Below are 25,288 nucleotides of genomic sequence, written 5' to 3' on the forward strand. Positions count from 1 at the left end.
TCTAAATACTCATACTCGTTCGAATACTACTCGCTATTCGCAGTAAAGATTCAATTCAGAACCAGCTATACAGTGTATAGCATTCGACCAATCAATGCTGGTTCTGCAGCAGGCTCTTCTTTGATAGTTGGGAGAGCTGGCAGCTTTCGGTTATGCAGGAGCTGACTTTTTCTCATAGGAATGCATTGACCAGCGTTGATTGGCCGAATGCTATACAGTGTACAGCATTCGGCCAATCAACGCTGGTTCTGCCGAGGCTCGTCTGTGACGAGGCGGAGTCTAAGATCGGACCACAATGGAGACTGCTGTGGACTGCTCTTAGACTCCGCCTCCACTGGCAGAACCAGAGTTGATTGGCCGAATGCTGTACACCGTATAGTATTTAGCCAATCAACACTGATCAATGCATTCCTATGAGAAAAAGTCAGCTCCCGCATAACCGAAAGCTGCCAGCTCTCTCGACTACCAACACGGACCCATTATAGTCTATGAGGTCTGTGCGCTTTAACTGCACAGCGCTCCTCCTAAACACTCTATTCCTGCTACTCATGGACTTGGTGACTCTCCTTTAGTCAAATAGTGGTTTCCCCTGAAACGAACATTTTTTCCCATAGACTGTAATGGGATTCGATATTCGATAGATTAGTCGAATATTGAGGCTCTACTCGAAATGAATATCAAATCTCGAATATTTCACTACTCGCTATCTCTATTAAGAATGTATTTGTCCATTTAAATGCCCAGATGCTTACTAGAATATACCCTAGTAAACATTCATAAGAGAATGAGGATCATTGTATGGCCCAGAAATGTCTTTACCGAAACAACAGTTCTAGTGATTTATATATACTGTTTATGTTGTCAAAGGATGGAGTTTGTACATCACTGACAGTACCTGCACGATGCACCAAAAAATTGTGCCTATAGGTTGGAGCTTGCCAATAATTTACATATATTTCAGTTTACATGCATAATCTATACCTGGATGTTGCTATAGTGCTGGACAAAGTCTGATTTATTATCCCATACAATGTGGTTTCCTTAGTACATGTGTTCCCTTATTGCATGCTTTAAGTCTAACATGGTAAGATGAAAGTTTATGAACAAATTTCACAATTTCCTTCAGAATTATATAAGAATTCTCTTTGCATGGAATATATATTGAAACTATTTGTATCCAGGCTACAACATTTAGAAAGGTTTAACAGAGAACTTGTGCATCTCATCACAAAAAAGCAGTAATAATAACAAGTGATCAACACAAAGTCACTAACCTCCTGCAAGTAGCAGGGAAAGCAGCAAGTAATGCACCTCAAGGGCCTAATAACTGTGATTACTTCCCGGCCAGTGTTATTAGCAATGTGCATGGTGAAAGGCCGCAACGGTCCGCACAAGTTTTTATTGAGGTAGACGTTTTCCTCTCTTGCAAAATAAATTCTTTGTCCAAAGTTATCTTTTATTTCATACTTGTTGCTCTTCTCAGTTCCAAGAAATGCTACAACAGCAAAAACAAAGAAGACATGAAGGCACACACTTCAGCTAATTTGCATAAGAATAATATAAAGATTTTTATGAAAATGGAGCTTTAAAGAGGGTTTTTAATCACTTCTAAGATGTTTTTCTGCCATAATTTGCACCAAAAAAACTAACCTGCCTTGCAACGCATTTAGCGAGTATTTAGACACCTTCATGACTTGTATAAAAAGGGGACAGTGGGCACATCTTAAATTGTGACACTGTGTGCCCAAATTTTGGCATACTGTTTGTTGTAACCTCAACCAAGTAATAATTGGAGTAAAGTTATACTACACAGATAATAAATAGCAAAAGGCTTCATGCACATGACTGACTTGGCAATCTAAGTGTCTATGTGTAACATCTCTGCCTGTTCGGGCCTCTGCGCCACCCTCTGCTCGCAGGCTGCGGCGCCGGAGGCGTGTGCAGTTTGACAATTTGCTTAAGGTTTTTAGTTGCACTGTGTGAACACGGCTCTGTCCTTAATTGGATTTGCACCACACCCGTCTTCTGCCAAGGTTACCTCTGTTCATTAAGTGGTTAATCTGTCTTGCCTGTGATTGACAGCTTTTCTTCCTATCAGGTTCAGGGCGGGTTCTTCCTCCCCTATTTAGTCTTGGCTCACAGTCACACTGGTGCCGGTTATTGCCTCTTGCTTTCTGGTATCGCTTGCTGTTATTTACTTGTATTCTTATCCTTGACCTCTGGCTTCCTACTGACTATTCTCTTGACTCCGATTTGGCACTGCATCGCTCTCTTGTTACCGAACCCTGGCTAGCTGACCTCCCTTTGTTGTTGTGCGTCTTGTCTGCGTTTTGTGTTTCACGTATTCAGGGAGGGTTTTTCCTCGTGGTTGTCGCCTATCACCTAGGATAGGGTCTGGCAATAGGAAGGGAAAGTGGGGGGCTTCAGTTTAGGGCTCACTGTCCCTTGTGCCCCTCCCTCCAGGGTTCACCAGCAGCTTCTGGGGAATTATCATCTGCTATTCCCTAACACTATGTTTTTTCAACATAAGATACTTGGATGACATCTGAGAAAAGATTGTAAAAATAACAGTAATTTTTACCCTAATGATAGTCAAAATTCTATTTTGGATGACATCTGAGTGTCGGCCATTTTACATTGGCTTCAGTTCGGATATCTGAATAGGACATGCTGTAAAATAATTGGAACATCTGAAGACATTCAGATTACAAAATCTGTTGTGTGCCTGACTCTAGGTTCACACCTGTGCTTGGGTTTCCAATCTTTGGGTCCACTTGGAGACCCAAAAAAATGGAATTTCAATCCACTTAAAAACACTATAATGGGGTCCGCCCGAAAAATCCTACTTTTCTCTCTGCATTTTTTTAAGCGGACTGGAGGACAGTAAACATTTTGATAAATCTGGTACAGTTTAATCTGCACCAGTTAAATTTAGACAGTATTCTTGACTCTACTCCAACGTGTCAAAGAAAATAAACATAAGTTTTATTTGTCAAAATCAGCACAAAATTCCTTGTAGGATAGCTTGGACAAATGGGGTAGATAACCAATATAGATTATTATATTTATTAAAAAAAAGTAGGGTTTGAACACATCTCTAGATTTACTGTACATGGCTTTAGTATGAAACCACCAAATGTCTTAACACTTTTACATTTAGAATTTCTATTTAATCGTCTACTTGGTGTACAGTATTTCCATACAGTATATTCATTTTTACTTTAGAATGTAATACATTACTATTGAGCTGTATAATCTATCTATCATGTATCATGAGGGCAACACGGTGGCTCAGTAGTTAGCACTGCAGCCTTGCAGCACTGGAGTCCTGGGTTCAAATCCTGCCAAGGATGACATCTGCAAGGAGTTTGTATGTTCTCCCCGTGTTTGCGTGGGTTTCCTCTGGGTACTCCAGTTTCCTCCCACACGACATACTGATAGGGGCTGTAGTTTGTGAGCCCTATACGGGACAGTGACTGTCAATGTCTGTAAAGCACTGCAGAATATGATGGCGCTATACAAGCACAATAAATAAATATTGCTATATTTATTTATCTATCTATCGCACTTGAACCTTCTACCTTTAGTTGTTTAACCCTTACACATTGGAACATGCCGTTCCTCTATCACTTTGTAATTAAAATTCCTTAAGCAATATTTAAAATTCTAAAAGTAACTAAAACCAAAAACAGCAAATGTGAGAGTTAAGTGAAACATTAAAAAAGCCGGGGGGATTTTTCTCAGTTTCTATCATGGAGAATCCATCAGTGAATATTATATTAAATACATAATATGCACCCCACAGTGATCGATCAAGCTTGAATTTTTTTTTGTATTTTCTTTACCAACCTCCCCAATACCTGGTTGAGCTTTTTGTGCTATTACAGCAAGAGAACCATTAAATATCTCAGCCTTTGCAAAGGAAAAAAACTGAAGGCATCAAAGTTTGTATAGCCGTAGGCATGATTATCTGCATGGAGTCAGTTACAAGCTGGGCCTGTTCTCCTGTGGGGTCCTTTCGCTATGTTGTTTAATACTTGTCTCCTACTAAGACACAAGTCTTAATTGAATCTAAGACAAAATGCCCTTTTGTTAAATCTCACTCTCGTCATGTACATTATCTCTTTCATATTCCTTCCAGAAGTCTGCCGGCTAATTGGTGGCAGATTTCTGTAAATACAACTAGCATCATGGCAGGAGTGAAATATCATAAAAATGCCTAAGTAAATGGGGCTGACTCTTTGTGATATGTGGAGATGCACAGTGATCCAAAAATGCTCTCATTTAAAGTCAATTTACCATTCTCTGGGGTGCCAAGCTTGAATCCATTTTGAATACTATAAAGAACAGTATATGAATAGGAATGTGAAGGAGGATGAATTGCGTACACAGGTCGCCATTATGTATCTTACGCTATAAATGGATTTCCAGAAATTTTGAACATTTTTGGATCATGGTTTTTAATTTCTACGAGGTTTAATCTGATATTGTATAGAATAATCTCTAATGTTGCAATTCTGCAATGTGGAGCCTCAGCCTAAAGAATATTTACTCTACTTACCTCCCAAAAGTTCCACCTCTTGGTGAATAATAATGTGCTGTATCTAAAAAAATATCCAAAGTCAGTTGTGAAGGCAATGCATTTATTACATACAATACATATACCAATTATTATAGTACATCATTTATGAATGTCGCTTATATTATTCGACTCAATATAAAATGTCCGATATCTTCCTATGAATTTTTTTTTTTTAAACTTTAAAGGGGTTGTTTCATGTAGATAACCTCTATTTATATGCTTTATGAAAACGTATGGCAAACATTTCAGGACCACATCTCTTTAGCATAGACCATCAGTTTTAAAAACCTGGACAACCCCTTTAAGCCACTGGGAGTGACATGATTATATGTTTTTGGTTTGTCCAATAATTATATTAATATTTCCTACATAAAGCAGGCAGGAGTCAGATTCCCGTAATGCTTACAAGTTTTTAGATGATTGCTATCATTGAAGAGAACCTGTAAAGGCTGGTTCACACCAGCGCCCGGTCTCCACTTTGCGGGTTTCCGTCTTCTGCCTGAGAAACTGGACAGGAGACGGAAACCCGGCAGTCAGTTTTAAAACCCATTCACTTGAATGGGTTTGCAAAGTGACTGCCCTTGAGAGTCTTCTGCCTCTCCACGCCGAAACCGTTTTTTTTTGTTTTTTTTGACCAGGCACAAAGTCCTGCATGTCCGACTTTCCAGTTTCTCGGGCAGAAGATGGAAATCTGCAAAGCGGAGACCGGTGTGAACACGCCCTCACATGGAAAATGTAGTGCAATCTTGCAATCTGCAGGGAGCATGTTATAGAGCAGGAGGCGCTGAGAAGACGGATACCTAGTTTTGTGGGAAAAGATTCAGAAAAACTTGGATTTTATTAAAAGGGCCTTCCTGAGATTTACTTTATATACTTGAGAATAAGCCGACCCGAATATAAGCAGAGGCCCCCAATTTTACCACAAAAAACTGGGAAAACTTATTGACTCGAGTATAAGCCTGGGGGGGGGGGGAATGCAGCAGCTACTGGAAAATTTCAAAAATGAAAATGGTCGGAGTTTTTGGGTGCAGTAGTTGCTGGGAAAAGGGAGGGGGTGTTTTGATTGTCTATCTGCCCCTTCCCTGAGCTTGATGGTTGGGGATTTTTTTTCCCCCACTTGGAATTCAGCCTGGCTCCTATTAACCCCTTCCTGATGGAACAGGAGCACTGCAGATACCCTATATTCAGTAAACCGGGCACTTTCAGACACAAGGATACCTAATGTGTATGTGCTTCACAGTAATTTTCTACTTTTATATGTATTCTAGGGAAAGGAGGGATTTAGAACTTTTATTTTATTTTTTTAAAGCTTGACTCGAGTATAAGCCGAGGGGGACTTTTTCAGCACAAAAACTGTGCTAAAAAATTCGGCTTATACTCGAGTATATAAGGTATTCATTGATGTCCAACACTCAGGCCCCCGACTGATCAACTGCATTATTTGGGCGAGTACTGTGCCCTCTTTAGTACTTACCAAGCATAGTGCTCTACATTTGTACAGTAGCTGAGCTTCATATTGCATCTCAGGCAATTCTTTGAACAGGCCATTGAATCAGTAAATGTGGCATATAAAGAGGAAATGGAGCTCAGGGAGCACTACTGCTGATCCGTGGGGGTCTTGGGTCAACAATTTAAAAGTGCTGTAAAAGTACTTTTTATTTTATGCAGAGAAGTCAGGGAGAGATCCTACTTCGAGACAGGTATCTTCATATGCACATATGATATTTAATATACAGTATTTATAAAAGAGACATGAATGAATTTAGGACAGATTGAAGAGATTCCACTCCATTTATTGGTTATCCTTGGAAGTAATGTGGTTGGTATTACAAGATATTAGCACAGTATAGCAACATTTAACCAAACCTATAGTATTTAAAGATTTTGAAACAAAGTCTCACCTTGCTCAGATATTCGAGACCTGGTGGGACCAAGAACTTAGGTTCTAGAGGTTTTGTATCTGGAGATTTCCATGGTGGAGGAAAATCCTTTTTCTCATTATCCGATGGTTGAGGAGTACCTGGTAAAATATCCTGACCATCTTTATTTACCTCGGAGGTCGTATCTGCAAAAAAAAATAAAAAATACTGTAAATGTATCACATTTTCTTGATGTATCTTTTTTTGCAAAGATGAGCTGTTTGGAGATTAAGAGACTAATTTGTATAGAAAATTTGAATTCTTCATAATGATAATGTTAGAATTTTAGGCAAAGCTCACGAACTAGTGCTAGCTGCTTAAAAAAAAAATGGGTCTTGCGTTTCTCAACATCCCTATAAAATGCAAGTGCAAATGTATTCTAAAGCTTGAAGGAGCTTGTTCCATGACGTGGTCTCCGGGACCTTTCTCCTTCTCCACATTCAACTTGAGCCCAGCCAAATGTGGGACTAAAGGCATTGGGTGCTCCCATTCACTTCAATGTGAAAGATCAAGATAGATTTACTGAATTGAATGTTTAGACCACCTGACTGCGCTCTGGTTGAATGTTTAGAGGGAGAAAGGTCCTGCAAACTTCACTGCATGAGAAAACTCCTTAAGGCTAAAGCTCCATGTTGCAGAAATGCTGCTTTTTTTTTTGCAGATTTTGCTGCAGTTTTTTGAGCCAAAGCCAGGAGTGGGTTGAGCAAAAGGTAGAACTATAAGAACTTCCTATATATTTCCCATTTCGTTTGTAGCCATTTTTGGCTTTGGCTCAAAAAAACGCAGCAAACTCTGCAACAAAAAAAGCTGCATTTCCGCAACCTGGGGCCTTAGGCTTATGATACTTATCCATCCAAGCCATTTTTTTTTTTTTTTAATGTAAATAGGTTTAAAATACTGTGTTGATTCATTTCTTAAGGATGGTTATGTTTTTTAAAGGGATTTTCTAGTAATGAGATGTAACCACAGACTTCTCAATATCGAATTGGGGAGGGGGGAGTCTGACACCAAGAACCAGAACTAACACAGTCTAAGCAGTTTACTCCATACCCTGTGTAGTGGCCGTGCTGTGTTACTGCAGCTCAGCTCCTATTACTGTGTGAATTTATTGTAACAATATTACAATATGTGTCTAAGGAAGGAAGACATTGGCTAGAGGGTGAGATGAACTATCTAATGAGATTTTGCTTTTGCAAGCTACCCTATCTTTAACTTTGCCAGTACTCATTGATCCCCACTCCCCAGTTGATTTTAGATTCTACTAACACACTTGCCTATATATGAAATATTTTGGAGATGCTCAGGATTCAAGATTTCTGAGAAGTATTGATATTGGACTTAGATATGTCTCAGGATTTGCTTTTAGTGGACCCATTGGAGGACCCTGCATTGCATATACAGACAAGATTGCTTTTTGGTTTAGTGTTTCTTTTTCAGAGTGGGGTGCTGGGCTGCTTTTTTGCTTTGCTCAATTAGGTCGCATCTAATCAGTGACTGTAGTCTGAGACTTTTGATATATATAGACAACTAAATACACTCCTTCAGGCTAATGTCTCACATAGCATCTCGCAGCAAAAAAGCGCTGTGGGAAAAACTGCGGCGGCAACCCATGAGGGTTTTTCCCACAGGGCTTTTCACAGAAAATCCGCATCGGGTGATGACACACTGTCTGTTTTTGCTGACATGCAGCATTGATGCTGAACACGCAGTGATGACACACGAGCTGAAAAATAAGGAACACGGATTACTTTTTTGCGGACCGCACACTGCACACAATCATCTGCAACTAGGTTTGGATGGAGGTTTTTGTGGTTAAATTACAGATACCCTAGGCATAAGGAAACATGACAGTCTATGTACCCCCATTTGGTAGCTGGTAGCTTTTATTTATTTGAGGTGGACCCCTATTCTGTGTGTATATTACATAAGCACGGCTGTTAGTAAATGCACAAGTGTCATTGTATATCTAAAGAGCCGATGATGCGGTGGTCATTTTTTCCTTACGTCTGGACCACTTTGTCCTTTAACAAACCGGAGTTGACAGCTCTATTATTTCCGGAAAGGTTGTGCTGTTTTTTCCCCTTCTTTTGGAAGTGGAGTGTCAATTCTGTTATCATTTGCTTCCATTACTGGGCTAAGAACGGCTGCTTTCGGCTAATCAGTATAGATAATTGCTGTACTGACATTCTTAATGCCACTGACTGAAATGCCTTTTGTGAAGTCTTTTTTTTCCAGCTTAGCTATTCTGAAAATGAGTGAATTCAGTAAATGCCTTTTACTGCAGATTGTCTCTTATGTGTTAATTAGACATAATGGAACAGCAAACACTTCAGTGTCTGACATCACAAGAGAGTCTAGCTGCTACATATCACTTCTTCCTGCCACCGCTACCTTCTATTGTTTAGTGCCAGACCACCCTGAAAAAGTTTCCCAAACCTCTTTGAGTTGCTATTTAAAAATGTATAAGTATGCAGTAAATAATTCATACAGCGATCTCCACTCGCTTCAGTATCTCATTGCTCGGCTCCTTTGTGTTCTGGATGAGAGGTAATTAAATTATCTTATTGTTACATGGAAGCTTAACAATCTGCAATGGAGTCTACTTGCAAATTTTCTGGTTTTCAGGTTCATCAGCTATGTGGATTTTTCTACAAGATCTCCATATCCCTAATCTTCTTACAACGCTTGTAGTTATTTTGTAACAGACCATAGGACCAATGGATGGTTTATCTTGGTGATCATACCATACATCCAATCCACATGGCATTGGGAGAATTTTTCAAAGCCTCATTTTCACCAAAATAATTGACTTTTTGTGTTTTCTGTGTCTCCTAAATTTTAGACAAATGGGCAGGGCTTATAGGAGTGGGGTGTGGCAGCCAGACATATATATGGTATGCAGTTATATTAATAATGCCGATATGCATGTAATTACTGGACAGGTCTGAATAGACTCTGGGATTTGACAAAAGAGGGCTTGAAAATGTACCTTTTGGTGAGAAGTAGTTGGCTGCTAGCCATGCCTCTACAACGCATTTGAAGACATTTTACTCAGTTTGGAGATTTTGAGATGGGGCACATCAATGGATCAAGAGAAGCAGGATGTTTTTTTTAAGCCAAATGCCAATGTCTAGGCTTAGCTGTTAGGAGGTATTGGGAGTAGTGGTTACATGAAGATAAGCACACAGAGCAACCGTCTTCGGATGGCCCAGATAGACCATCAGTAGGAGGAGGATCATTTGATCCCCTGGAAGGCCTTGAAGTGTATAAGGAAAAGAGCAATGACTGTTGGGTGGCTACATACTGAAAGTTGATTTTTCAAATAAACATATACTCCTCCCTTTGGAGAGGTGTTTTGGGTATAGGAGGTGGAACTAAATTATAAAATGGGGCAAATGGGGGAGGTACTTACCTTCTGTCACTAGTTGGCGATTGGAACACCCACCTGCTCTGCCCTCACGGTGCTGCAGAATATCTGGGCATCATAAAATATAGGGGATTATAGTCACATCACTATTTTTCTTGTATCTTTTTGGACTAGTAGTATAGCGGGCCTATCTCTATAATAAGGTGACAGATCTGCTTTAGGCTGAAGCCTCACGTTATGTAAAAACCACAGCAAAAAACACTGCATTTTACATTACCTAAAAAGTGAATAAAATTCTTGCTAAGGGCTCATTCACACGGAGTAAACACCAGCTTATTCTGAACGTAAAACACGTTCGGAATCAGCGGCGTATAAAGCAGTTCCATTCATTTCTATGGGAGCCGGCATACGAGCGCTCCCCATAGAAATGAATGAGCTGCTTTTTTCACTACGAGCAGTCCCATTGAAGTGAATGGGAAGTGCCGGCGTGTACGGCTAGCTCTGCTCATGCCGAACCGTACACGTGGGCACTTTCCATTCACTTTAATGGCAGTGCTCGTAGTGAAAAAAGCAGCCCATTCATTTCTATGGGGGGCGCTCGTATGCCGGCTCCCATAGAAATGAATGGAACTACTTTATACGCCGCTGATTCTGAATGTGTTTTACGTTCAGAATAAGCTGCCGTTTACTCCGTGTGAATGAGCCCTAATCCCATCTACACATAGCAGAAAAAAATCTGCTGCTGAAAAAGCTATGTTATCAAATCACCCGCATTTTTGAAAATCACAACATGTCAATTACACCTGGTATTTTCCCTATAGGTACAGTATAGGGGGGCATTCACACTGAGTTTTTTGGCACTGTTTTTGCCACAAAACTCGTGTGAAGTATCAGCGCTGTAAAAACAGAATCCCATTGAGTTCAATGGGTTCCGTCTTACACGCGCTGCACATTGAACTCAATGGGAGGCTTTTTTACCCATTGATTTCAATGTGTTACACGCGTTAAATGGAACCTTTTGAAATGAATGTGTAAAAAAAGCCTCCCATTGAGTTCAATGTGTAGAGCGCGTAAGACAGAACCCATTGAACTCAATGGTATTCTGTTTTACATCACTGCTTCTTTACATGATTTTCGTGGCAAAAACAGCGCCACAAAACTCTGTGTGAATGCCCCCTAAGGTAAAATCCAAGGTGAAAAACTCAACCAAAACGCATTGAAAACCATGTAAAAGAAAAAAAAAAAAAAGTGTGCTTCCGCTGTGTTTTTTTCTGCAACATTTTTTGCTGTGTTTTGCTATATGGAGCATTAGTTTTGTGTTAATGCCCCATGGGTCAACCCGCAGAAAAAAAGCACTGCAAGAAAATCTGCAGTGGCAGGGGGGCCACACGGTGGCTCAGTGGTTAGCACTGCAGCCCTGCAGCGCTGGAGTCCTGGTGCTCAAATCCCACCAAGGGCAAAAAACCATCTGCAAAGAGTTTGTATGTTCTCCCCGTGTTTGCATGGATTTCTAAAGACATACTGATAGGGAAAAATGTACATTGTGAGCTCTATGTGGAGCTCACAATCTACATTTAAAAAAAAAAAAAAAAATCTGCAGTGGCAAAGTACTGCAATTCTTCCTGCAGCACTTTAAACCGAAAGTTTGACAAGTTTTCCTCTGCGGACATTCTGTTACAATTATACCTATGGTGAATCCGCTGGCATTTCCGTAGGTATAATTCATATGCTTCGATTCCCAAAACTGCGCTGGTTTTGGAAATCGCGGAGTATTCGCATGGCGGTTTTTACTGTAAACTGGGTATGATATTTGTAGAATCCCATTCATTTTGCCGTACTGTAAAATGCCACGATTTTTCCCGCGGCGTTTCTGTCCTGTGGGGCTCCAGCCTTAAAGGGTTTTTTTTCCAATAAATATCTATTAATGACCTATCCTTAGAATAGGTCATCAATATTTGATCAAGTGGTGTTTGACATCAGGGATCTTGACAGATTAGCTGTTTAAAAAAACTGTAATGTTCAGTTTATTGCAGCAACCTCTTTGTTGAATACCAAACTCAGGGATGTACATTGTATAGGGGCTATATTACTAACTAGCATATGCCCGCGACTTCGTCTGCGGGTTGGTGTTGGCGCTGAGCCACTTATATTTAGCCAATTTCTGTTGTGGATGATCCACCTGCTCTCGCGTCTCGGCTCTGCTACATTGCAGCATATGCGCAGCATACTCAGTTGTATGTACATCTCTGCATATGGAGAGCGTACTGAGCTGTGCTACAGCGCTGCTTAAGCTCTGCTACATCTGGCCATTTGGATTATAGGGGTGTTCTTATGTCACTGTCTGAGAAGCTTCTGTGTTACAAAGGGCTGAATGGATGTTGCTGAAATGTGCCAAAGTTCGATCAGCCTGCTCCCGTGTCTTGCGACATTGCTGCATATGCATAGGATACCCAGCTGTATGTACATGTTTGCATATGGAGAGCCTACAGAGGTGTGCTACAGCGCTGCATAAGCTCTGCTACATCGGGCAATTGTGATTACAGGGGTTTTGTTATGTGACTGTCTGAGCAGCTTCTGTGTTACAAAGGGCTGAACGGATGTTGCTGAAATGTGCCAAAGTTCTCCCCCCTCCCTCATCAGAGGCAAAACACCACATTCCCCATCATACTCACTGAAACTCTACACCCGATATACTCCTCTTGCCCATACACATCCTGCATGTTCTGTAATCTCCTGATCTTCCATGATACTCCATTTTCATCAGCTTTCACACTGTCCAGCTTCATCCTATATAGCTCCACCCACAAAATAGTGTGTAGCTCTGCCCACTGCCTAGCATGATCCTATTCTAGAATGGCTCAAGAACCAGTGATGATGTCATCACTGTTATGTTAGTCCAGGTAGCTGCAACGGGGCTAAGGAATAGCAGTAGGAAATCTCGCCCTGCACTACTCCCACTAGCTATCCCGGTCCTTGCCTCACGGGTGTGGGTCGGCTGTACTCAGGCTAAGCCTGACCCCGACAGCTCCTCTCTCACTGATACCGTAGGCCTACAGGGAAGTGGGAGAAGGAATGCCCTATAAGATCTCTAGGGACTGGAGACTAAAGGGGGTCACCCCTAACGAACTAGTGAAGCTGCTACTGACAGGGACTGACAAGGGTGTGCGCTGACTAACAACACAAGCAGCACACAGGAAAAATGTGGGAAAGGATTTCCCCAAACCAATATGGGAAGGTACCTTACACTAGGAAACAAACACAGGGAAACTGAGTAGAAATCAAAGGATAAGGCAATTCACTCACACAGTCAATTATACACAGAGGGAGGATTGGTGAACACAGAAGGGAAAACACACAAACCAACTAGTTCACCCAAACCTCCCAAAAACCAACCACGGAACTTCCTCTATCCAAGATAACCACCTACTCCTCCTGCTAAGGCCTAGCTCTGTAAAAGCGACACTCAGCACAGAACCATGGGAGGCATGGGTTTAAATACAGAGTAGAGACCACTCCTCCCAGGTGCAAATGGGAGGACAGACTAATCAACCAGGAAATAAAGCTGCCTACCAACAGTGCACGCGTGCAAGTCAGAAGGTGTGCACCAATACCCACGACAGGACAACCCCGCAGCGCCAGGATGCCACCCCAGACACTGCGCAGCCAAAAACTCCCCAGGTAAGAAAAATAGAAAGTAATGAACCTAAATACTCCTAACAATCACAGGTCCTTTAGTGTTGTGTGAACCTACATTCCTTCACTGCGATCGTGTAGTGATGTCATTTACCGGGATAAAAAGTAGCCTATGTTTTAATCGGGGTTCCTATGTATGTATGTGGCAAATTTCATGCAAATCCGTTCAGCTGTTTTTGCGTGATTGAGGAACAAACATCCAAACCCACAAACTTTCACTAATATTAGTAGGATAGGATTAGTAGGATTTACCTGATGTTAGATGAAGCAATAATTCACAGCAGGTAGGACAAAATTGTACATGGTGGAGGCTGCACAGGTGCAAGATACTGCTATAACACCCACTCACACACCTGCAATCCTTGAGAGGGGCGGATGCTTAGTACTACAAATGTACACACATTAGGCTTATAAGGTGCCAGACATATAATAGAGTGGAGTGCACAATGATGCCTTACAGTCTGTCACACCACATTTCAGGGCATGGCTGTATCCTGCAAACATAACCGTGCGGTATTAGCCAGAATACACAAGCTCACAACCCGCATCAAGGGTACCTATGTCTTGTGAATCCTTAAGCTAAAATCAAAAACAATTCACTGAAAAAGACCTCATTATAAATCATATTACTGAAAAACAGGCAATGGTTCACAGCAGGATGCTCACAAACCCAAATGATGCACGGTGGAGGCTGCATAGGTGCAAGATACTGATATAATACCCACTCACGTGCCTACAATTCATGAGGGGGGTAATAGCCTAGTATGTCACATGTACATACACTCACCGGCCACTTTATTAGGTACACCTGTCCAACTGCTCGTTAACACTTAATTTCTAATCAGCCAATCACATGGCGGCAACTCAGTGCATTTAGGCATGTAGACATGGTCAAGGCAATCTCCTGCAGTTCAAACCGAGCATCAGTATGGGGAAGAAAGGTGATTTGAGTGCCTTTGAACGTGGCATGGTTGTTGGTGCCAGAAGGGCTGGTCTGAGTATTTCAGAAACTGATGATCTACTGGGATTTTCACGCACAACCATCTCTAGGGTTTACAGAGAATGGTCCCAAAAAGAAAAAACATCCAGTGAGCGGCAGTTCTGTGGGCGGAAATGCGTTGTTGATGCCAGAGGTCAGAGGAGAATGGCCAGACTGGTTCGAGCTGATAGAAAGGCAACAGTGACTCAAATAGCCACCCGTTACAACCAAGGTAGCCAGAAGAGCATCTCTGAACGCACAGTACGTCGAACTTTGAGGCAGATGGGCTACAGCAGCAGAAGACCACACCGGGTGCCACTCCTTTCAGCTAAGAACAGGAAACTGAGGCTACAATTTGCACAAGCTCATCGAAATTGGACAATTGAAGATTGGAAAAACGTTGCCTGGTCTGATGAGTCTCGATTTCTGCTGCGACATTCGGATGGTAGGGTCAGAATTTGGCGTCAACAACATGAAAGCATGGATCCATCCTGCCTTGTATCAACGGTTCAGGCTGGTGGTGGTGGTGTCATGGTGTGGGGAATATTTTCTTGGCACTCTTTGGGTCCCTTGGTACCAATTGAGCATCTTTCCAACGCCAAAGCCTACCTGAGTATTGTTGCTGACCATGTCCATCCCTTTATGACCACAATGTACCCAACATCTGATGGCTACTTTCAGCAGGATAATGCGCCATGTCATGAAGCTGGAATCATCTCAGACTGGTTTCTTGAACATGACAATGAGTTCACTGTACTCCAATGGCCTCCACAGTCACCAGATCTCAATCCAATAGAGCATCTTTGGGATGTGGTGGAACGGGAGATTCGCATCATGGATGTGCAGCCGACAAATCTGCGGCAACTGTGTGATGCCATCATGTCAATATGGACCAAAATCTCTGAGGAATGCTTCCAGCACCTTGTTGAATCTATGCCACAAAGAATTGAGGCAGTTCTGAAGGCAAAAGGGGGTCCAACCCGTTACTAGCATGGTGTACCTAATAAAGTGGCCGGTGAGTGTAGATAAGACTTATGTAATGTCCCAGCCACATGATAATGTGAAGGGCACAGTGCTGGCTTACAGCTTATTAGTCACACCTATGATTTTAGATCAGACAGGCTAAACAGTACCTATATATGCCTCTTTATCATGATATCAGCCCCTGTACTTGAATGAGACTGGGCACATGTGTACGTCAAGCTGAAGAGTATAATAATTTCACTTCTAGTTCTATCCGAACCTGTTACTGACCTGTGAAGCCAGTGGTGTAACTAGGAATGGCGGGGCCCCGTGGCGAACCTATGACATGGGACCCCCCCCCCCCCCCCGACCGACGCCAAAGACCCTGAGCACCCCTTGCCGCATTCCTGCGCGCACTATTATGTCCCATAGTTGCCCCTGCACACAGCATTATACCCCATAGTGCCCCCTTCACTCAGTATTATGCCCCGTCACCCAGTATTATGCCCCATAGTTGCTCCTGCACACAGCATTATACCCCATAGTGGCCCCTTCACTTAGTATTATTCCCCATAGTGGCCCCATCACCCAGTATTATGCCCCATAGTTGCCCCTGCACACAGCATTATACCCCATAGTGGCCCCTTCACTCAGTATTATGCCCCATCACCCAGTATTATGCCCCATAGTGGCCCCATCACCCAGTATTATGCTCCATTGTGGACACCCATTAACGATTATTATATTCTGGGGTCTGAATAGACCGAGAGGGGGATACAAACGCATTGCGGTTCTTTCCGCAGCGCTTTTAAGAGAAAGTTCACAGAGTTTTCCTCGGCGGACTTTCTCTTTACATTATATCAACGGGAAAGCCGCCGGCGTTTCTGTAGACATAATTGACATGCTGTGATTTGCAAAGCCGCAACGGCTTTGCAAATCGCAGTGTGTCCGCATAGCGGGCATGGGATTGGCATGAATCCCATCCCCTTTGCTTGCACGGTAAAACACCACAATTTTTCCCGCAGCGTCTCCACTGCAGGCAAATCACAGCGTTTACGTCCCGTGTGGCCCCGGCCTTAAAGTTCCTGCACTAAGTGTCTCCCTTCTAGCTAATTTGCTATTCATTCTCTGTTACTAAGTAACTTCCATCTTTACAAACCGGCAAGCTCAAGATGGGAGCACAATGAGTGGAGTTGGGAGGGACGGGTCTGTCTTCACAGCCACCCTGTTTCCACACAGCTTTTACGCCTATACATTACACACAGAGAAGTCTGCAACTTCTCCCGGCTGACAGAGAATGTAAGAACAAGCTGTGTACTTCTGTATACTTATAACTAGCTGCTTGTGTTATTGCCGATGGGAGTTTAGTCCTAGACAGTGAGCAGCTTTCCAGCCCTGTAAGACCCTGCACATATTTTAATTTTTGATGAAAACTCAGGTACCCTTCAACCAAAGCTACAAGTTCTGTGTGCGATTATTTATATCATGCTACATGCATTCAGCTGACAACATGTAGTGCAAACTCTTTTAGATGCACATAACAAAAAAACTCACAAGTGCTAATACATGCGCATGTGTTGCCAAATGAATGGAACCTGTATAATGAGCCTCTATGTGAATAGCATTATGGATCCTTACATAGTAGATATGTAGTACTATAGGTCTGTACACAAGAGGCCACACTGTGCCAGAACTGAGCACTGTCATGTAGATTCTATCCATTATTAATAACTTATCTTTCCAATATTGAGCATGGGGACTGTCCCACATCCATCATTAAGGTATGGGCCCCACAAGGTGTAAACGCCACAGGTTGCCTGAGGCCGAAACGCCATGGAAAAAAACGCAGCGTTTTACAATTCTAGCAAATCCCATCCACACGTTACGGAAAAATATGCACAGCAGACACGCTGCGATTTCCAAAACCATTTTTGGAAATTGCAGCATGTCAATTATACCTACCTACGTGTCAACTGTATCTGTTTGCGGACTCTATGTGAAAAGTGCTGTGGGAAAAACCATAATGCATTGCCGCCATGGTTTTTCCCGCATCTTTTTTTTGCTGCAGGACATCACGTGGAGCTTTAGCCTTATATAGGAAATTTACTCCAACTTTTAGCTTAAACAGATGACATGGATCACAATAAATTCTTTGATATCCCCTTAGGGTATGTTTAAATGGCAGATTTTTTTCCTAGTTGAAATCTTTTTCTTCTTGACCAATTTGCACTTGACCACTGCTGATTCAAGCAGTAAGCCGGAATTCTTCTGCCTGCCATTTATTTCAATAGGAGTTAATAGGTGGAATTCAATTGAAGATTAAGCTTAACAATTTTTTTTCGCTAGCTGAAAAAATCAGCATTATGAAAAATTCAGCCTTTGACTCCCATTGACATCAAAGAAAACTAGTTTCAGGTGTAATTTGAAGCTGATTTTGAGGCAGAATCCACAAATTCAGCACCAAAGTCTGCTCTGTGTACATACTGTTACTTGTAACCCAACCAGTTTCAGATACTGGAGTCTATTCTTCACGGTCATCAGGTTGGTCACAATTCCTAGCAATGGCATAAGGCCTTCACAATGGTATAGTGGATTTATACTGCAATATGATCCTGATTCCTAACTAATGTTGGCCATACACTTTAGATAGTGTATGGCCAACATCTGAGTCACCTAGCTCCACCATTTGCATACACACTAGGCCAAGTATGTATATGTTCTGTATGTGTATAGGGGAAAAAATCACTACCAGACACCTCTAGTAGCAATTTATCTGCCAGATAAACAAAATGATTGGTTACTTAAAATCTGTTTTGTCTTTCCTGACAACGTTCATCTGCAGAGTCTCAAGAGAACCATATACATATCCCTTCTAAATCAATGGTTTTGAATGCCATACAGCTATTGTGAATGGCAAGCTTTAGTCTTGTTTAGTAGATGTAGTTGTTTAGTAGCGGAGTCTAAGATCGGACCACAGCAGTCTCCATTGTGGTCCGATCTTAGACTCCACCTCCTCACAGACGAACCTCCAGCAGAACCTGCGTTGATTGGCCGAATGCTGTACACTGTATAGCATTCGGCCAATCAACGCTGGTCAATGCATTCCTATGAGAAAAAGTCAGCTCCCGCATAACCGAAAGCTGCCAGCTCTCCCGACTAGCAAAGAAGAGCCTGCTGCAGAACAAGCATTGATTGGCTGAATGCTATACACTGTATAGCATTCGGCCAATCAGTGCTGGTTCTGAATTGAATCTTTACTGGGAATAGGATTAGTATTCGAACACATACGAGTGTTTCCAATACCTACTCGATCGAATACTACTCGCTCATCTCTATACCTTACCACTGTTACACATTTGTTGTAATGATTCCTCATTACAACAACAGATATACATATACACTATCATATGACATGTTAGTTTGTATGCATATCATTGCAACAAATGTCCAGTGTAAAAGCATGAAATTATAAAACTCAACAGACACCACTGTTAGTGTATGGGACCTATTGGGTAAAGGTGATGTCTGCAGTGAAACAGAATCAACGCTGTGTCATGATTTGCATTTATAACAAAAGCTACAATGGAGATGAGGAAAGAGCCTGAAACTGGTTAAAGGTTTGTTAAGATATATATTGAGAGCAATATGTAATATTTTATACATTTAATAATTGTATTGATGTATACATCCAACCAGTATTTACAGTTTGCACAGAAAAAGCCTATATGATGTTCTATATCCGGGGTCAGCAACCTTTGGCTCTCCAGCTGCTGTGAAAATACAACTCCCAACATGCTCCATTCACTTCCATGGGAGTTCCATGAATAGCAGAGCAACTGTGCATCCTGGGAGTTGTAGTTGAACAACAGCTGGAGAGCTGAAGGTTGCTGACACCTGTTCTATATGAAACTCAGCACTAACTGGATGTAACTGATTGTGTCTCTAACCCCTCGTTCACATCTGCGTTTGTATTCCATTTGGGGGAGTCCACATGAGGACCCCCCTGAATGGAATACCAAACACACTGGCAAGCGGTGTGCCAGTGAAAGCACACGGACCCCATAGACTATATTGGGGTCCGTGTGCTTGCCGTGAGATCTCTGTAGAGAACATGCGGACAGGAAAGTAGTTCTCAGTCTACTTTCCTGTCTGCATGATTCGTGCGGAGATCTCGCGACAAGCATACGGACCCCCATTATAGTCTATGGGGTCCGTGTGCTTTCACTGCACAGCGATTGCAATTGCGTTTGGTATTCCGTTCGAGGGGTCCCCATACGGACTCCCCTGAACGAAATACCAACGCAGATGTGAACGCGAGGTTACCATGACTGACTGGATGCTGCTAAGACTATTGCTCACGGCCCCACCAAAACCTGGAGCTGCCCCTGCTGCAGAGGGTAAAGGAGTAGGGTTTCTCGCTACACAGGCATGTGTGGAGAGAGCTATGGAGGCTTCCTGAGCCCATTGCTTCTTGTCAGTGAATGAAGGACCCTCTAGCTGGAGGAGAAAACTAACCTTCACACCCACCTGTAACATGCAAGGCTGAAAGAATCCCAATGCAGATCTCTGGGCTGGTGAGAGGCAAATGCTTTATATGTATTATGGCAAAAGGCAGATATCAGGATTCTGTGCGACGTTGATGGAGAAGGAATGGGGCTTGGTAGGATCCAGTCTCTTAAATGTAGTGTGCTCTAGGTAGATGTATGTGAGGGTTATATGTGCCCTGTGTATTGTCACAGTTAAAGCTATAGACCAGATTTGTGGTGTTTGAGGTATTTTTGTGTGTTTGATGTCTTGAAGGGGTCTGGTTATTTTCAAACATTTTGAGGCAGATTTATCATAGAATAAAGTTATTTGCTGGTGGCTCAGTGGTTAGCACTGCAACCTTGCAGTGCTGGAGTCCTGGTGTTCAAATCCTGCCAAGGGCATAAAAACCATCTGCAAGGAGTTTGTATGTTCTCCCCGTGTTTGCATGGATTTCCATTCCATATTCCAAAAAGACAAACTTATGGGGAAAAAATGTACATTGTAGGCTCTATGTGGGGCTCACAATCTACAAAAAACGAATAAAGTTATTTGCTGCCCAAAGTGACCAATTGCAGCACAGCTATTATGTTGTATTCTGCTCTTGAGAAATGGAAGCCACACTGTCATTGGCCTCTACGGGCTTTTATTTTAGACAGATCAATATATTTACCATTGTGCAATTTTTACAATGAAACCATTGTAGAAAATTTTAAAACCCTGCCCATTTCTTCCAGAAACACCCATGTTAGGGTAGATGTGCCAACTCTGCCACCCCTTTAAAGGGGTATTCCCACCTCACATACTCATCAGTCTTTACTGCTGTAAAATCTTCTTTCTTCCTGGTTTCTTGCATCATTTGGTGGGCGGGGTTTCACATGCAACCTGCCGTTTAGCTCCGCCCTCAAATTCACGTGTAGCTCCGCCCACCCATATTGGACTATGAAGTACAGGCAGCAGCAACTCCATTCTGTGTTACATACAGAGACTGCCTGTCTCTGCCATAATGAACACAATTGAATTAGCTAGCCTGATAACTGGGAGAACAGAAGAAATGAAAGCAGCTCCTCTCCCCTATCTGAGAGCAGGACCTAGGTCACGTGGTGTAGACACAGGAATAGCTAGATACACAGGCTCGCTCCCTGCACTTAGCCCCTCCTCTCTCCCCCTGAGAGCAGCAGATACATCACTTGACTCATGAGCAGCTAAGTCAGGGCTGTGGCCACAAAGAATTGAATAATGTAAGAGAGTGGACAAACAAAGCAGTTTTGCTGAAGCAGTGTATTTAGGAAAAGTCTTACATCCACATTAACAAGCAGTATAGATAGGATCCTTGTGATGGGACAACCCCTTTAAGGCCAGACACAGTGAAAATGATAGTCAATGAAGACAGGGTTAATTCAGCCGCATTTTTCTTTGTAAGGTTGGAGACATATTATGAGATATCGGACAGAAAGTGCAGCATAGCAGATGTGATATCAAGGTATTTTCTCATTGTACTTACATGAGCCAACTCAAATGATCAGAACCAGCCCAAGACACTCCATCCCCTCTACTGTACTCACAGATAGTTTACCTGTGTTATGAGGACTGGTTGACTTTCGGTAACTAGGAAAAAAAAAAAAAAAAAACTGGAAAGGAAGGAGGAGGCGGAGTAACTCAGGGGATAGAGGCTGGTTCTGGTCACGTGATCTGGGCTCAGAACCATGCCAGAACTCCCATGTACAGCATCAAGAAAACCCTGTTATAAGTAAGTACAATTATATTCCACAGTCCATTTAAAGACATCCTATCCATATGCTGCAAGAAAAAGACATGCAAAGTGATTTACAGTACATGCCACATATTGCAGTAGGTTTTGCAAACTAAAGGTTAAAAACTGGGTGGACTGCTGAAAAATCTGATTTCAGATAGTTTGTGCCGTGCAGTTGAAATTGTTGCTAAATTTTCCTACAAACATTCAGCTGTATTTTTGCACTGTACACTCTTAGACTAAAATCACTGAATGTGTGTGTTTTTTTTTTTCTTTTTCTTTTTTTTTTTTTGCTGTGGCTTAGGCCTGGTTCACAGCTGCATTAGTAATCTGTTAGGGGTAGTCCGCATGGGGACCCCCGCGAATGGACTACTGAATGCATTGACAAGCGGTGTACAGTGAAAGCACACGGATGCCATAGACTATAATGGGGTCCGTGTGCTTACCGCATGGTCTCTGCACAAGTCATACGGACAGGAAAGTAGATCGTGAACTACTTTTCTGTCCGCATATTCCATGCGGAGACTGTGTGAAAAGCACACGGACCCCATTATAGTCCATGGCGTCCGTCTGCTTTCACTGCACACTGTTTGTCATTGTTATTGGTAGTCCATTTGGGGGTCTTATGCAGAATCCCCCGAATGGGTTACCGACGCAGATGTGAACCAGGCCTTACCTGCAAATTTCTCAGGATTGCAAAGGTTGAAATCCACGTGTAAATCCCACAGCAATAATTGACATGCTGCGTTTTTAAGACCCACAGTACAAGTCACTTTACACTGCAGGCAGGTGGGATTTCTTTGAATGCTATTCATAGTGCTGATCACATAGATTGTACGTAACCACCGCCAAATTTATTGTAAATAAATTGCAGCAATTTCACCCAGTGTGTCCACAGCTATAGAATTTTTTTGTGGTATTTCAGGCTAAGGGTGCTTTGTGATTTTAGATATGGGGCCCTACAATTTCTATGTACACCCCTGGTAGTATAGATGCTAAAGTTTAAGTAATATTACTTTCAAAGTATTATATTGAAAATACAATGGTGCAAAGTATTGTTTGCAGACATCGATAAATAGATACGAAGGTGTGTGTAGTGTATGCAAGAAAGGAAATAAGGAACACCTATAAGTAATATGACATACAATGAGAGTCGATTATACATAAAGATCCTCTGCTGGTCTGATGCTGCTGTTCATTCCACTAGCCTGATATATTGTGCGACTGTATAATCAATGCCTGTAGAAATCAAGAACCATTGTTTATTGACTTACCTTGAGAAGTCATGGAAGTGCCTAAGCCACCTCTTCAAAGAAAGCTGGGTTAAAAGCAATACCTTCTTCTCTGCGCCGACTGGAAGGCAGATCTCAGCAGGTGGAGTAACTTCAGAGGCTTCCTACCTGGTGTTATGTTCCACAAGAACAGGTAGGGAGCGACTTTTCCATCTCATGTTGCAAACTCATGTATATTATGACTACAGCTCACAGAACAAGGGAATCAATTAGAAGAAATATTCATGGGATGTAGGTTGTCAGTGTGCACTATATACCGTTCACATAGTAGCGCGAATTAGTGCATGGAGAGGAATCTCTGGCTATTACGTACAGTTGTACAGTTTTGTTTATCGTAGCTTGCACTTAATAATACATTCATTCATTATAAAGGAGATCACAGGCTCAGATTTCCATAGACATCTCATGTTTTGTAATGTAAAAACACATGACTGTGAAATGACATCTAAAAGCCATCTGCAGAAGCGTTTCTTATCTCTGATACTGTATTAGGGGGATTGACAGAATTTCTTTATTGACAATTAATCTATAATCACATTTTCATCCCACATTTTATTATTCTCATTACTACATCGGATTAACCCATTTCAGTTCTATTGCTTAATATTCCTTGATTCCCCTCTACTCATTTTCAGTTTATCCAAGGCGTGTTTATATTCACTTACTGTAGATTTCCCAACCACATCTGCTGGAAGTTTATTCCAAGCCTCAGCTACTCTTTCAGTGAAATGTAAAATTATATATCCTGTTGTTGCTTCTGATCTTCCCCTCCAACTAACTTCAGATTGTGACAATTGTTCTTGCATTTGTTTTTTTTATGAAAAACAATTCCATCGTGAATCTTATTTATACTTTTGCTTTATATAAAGGTTTCAGTCATGTCCCCTTGTGTTAATTTCTTTAAGCCTCTCCTAATATTGTTTAATCTTCAGGCCAGTGGCATAACTACTATGGTAGCAGTGGTAGCAGCTGCCACAGGGCCAAACACCTTAGGGAGCTCAGGCCCCCTCATTAGTTAATATGCGAATAAATAAATAAATAAATACATTTTACTTTTTGAAGCTTGAGGCCCGCTAGCGTGTCAGGTTCCAGGCGGGGGGTGGGGCCTCAGCGTGCATCCTGACAATGGGGGAGGAGTGGAGATATTGCAAAGGAAGAAGATAGCTTTGTGGGGGATTCATTTTCAGGCAGAGCAGAGCCAGTGCAGCAGGACTTCTGTAGAGTGGAGACTGGTGAGCTGAACGTGGATCACTGGCACTCATGCATGCAGGGTAAACTGAACAGCACACAGTACTGTGCTGACAGCTGCCTGCTGCTCTTTATCCTTTCTAATAAAAAATCATGTTGACCAGTGTAATTATAAGCGTGCTGCCTGGGGAAGAAGGGGTTACAAGTAGAGATGAGCGAGTACTATTCAAAACTCCCGTTTCGAATAGCATGCACCCATAGGAATGAATGGAAGTGGCTGTATCCATTCATTCCTATGGGTGCGTGCTATTCGAAACGGGAGTTTCGAGTAGTACTCACTCATCTCTAGTTACAGGTGCCAAATTCAGTGTCTGTGAAGAGTGTTTTAAGTAAGAACTGTGAGAACACTCTTCACTGACACTGACTGTGGCACTTGTAAATCCTTCTTCCCCAGGCAGCAAACTTACTACAGTATTATGTATTACAGTACATAATACTGTGTGTAGGGACAACTATGGGGCATAATACTGTGTGCAGGAACCACTATGGGGCATAATACTGTGTGCAGAGGCCACTATAGGGCATAATACTGTGTGCAGAGGCCACTATAGGGCATAATACTATGTGCAGAGGCCACTATGTTGTATAATACTGTGAGGGGCCACTATGGGGCATAATACTGTGTGCAGGGGCCACTATGGGGCATAATACTGTGTGCAGGGGCCACTATGGGGCATAATACTGTGTGCAGGGGCCACTATGGGGCATAATACTGTGTGCAGGGGCCACTATGGGGCATAATACTGTGTGCAGGGGCCACTATGGGGCATAATACTGTGTGAAAGGGCCACTATGGGACATAATACTGTGTGCTGGTTCCACTATGGAGCACAATGCATGGTTGGATGGGGTCTTTGGGGGGGGGGGGGCTGAGTCAAAAGTTTGCCACGGGGCCCCGCCATTCCTAGTTACGCCACTGCTTTAGGCCCTTCAACATTTTTGTAACCCACCCTTGCGCCATTCTCTTT

At 42.3% G+C, this 25,288-nt stretch overlaps 1 protein-coding gene across 1 annotated transcript in view; it reads right to left on the reverse strand.

Annotated features, from left to right (window-relative positions):
- The window catches only part of LOC142196913 (phospholipid scramblase family member 5-like), a 39,965-nt gene extending 16,898 nt beyond the window's left edge, over positions 1-23,067 (reverse strand). The window contains exons 1-4 of the mRNA XM_075266893.1: positions 23,055-23,067; positions 6,484-6,647; positions 4,562-4,604; positions 1,275-1,495 (exon numbers count right to left, since the gene is read on the reverse strand). Coding sequence (XP_075122994.1) covers positions 1,275-1,495; positions 4,562-4,604; positions 6,484-6,647; positions 23,055-23,067 — 441 coding nt within the window. The remainder of the gene's footprint in view (positions 1-1,274; positions 1,496-4,561; positions 4,605-6,483; positions 6,648-23,054) is intronic.
- Positions 23,068-25,288: the final 2,221 nt, after the last annotated feature.

The sequence above is a fragment of the Leptodactylus fuscus genome, chromosome 3 (assembly GCF_031893055.1).
Source record: "Leptodactylus fuscus isolate aLepFus1 chromosome 3, aLepFus1.hap2, whole genome shotgun sequence".
Classification (NCBI taxonomy): Eukaryota; Metazoa; Chordata; class Amphibia; order Anura; family Leptodactylidae; genus Leptodactylus; species Leptodactylus fuscus.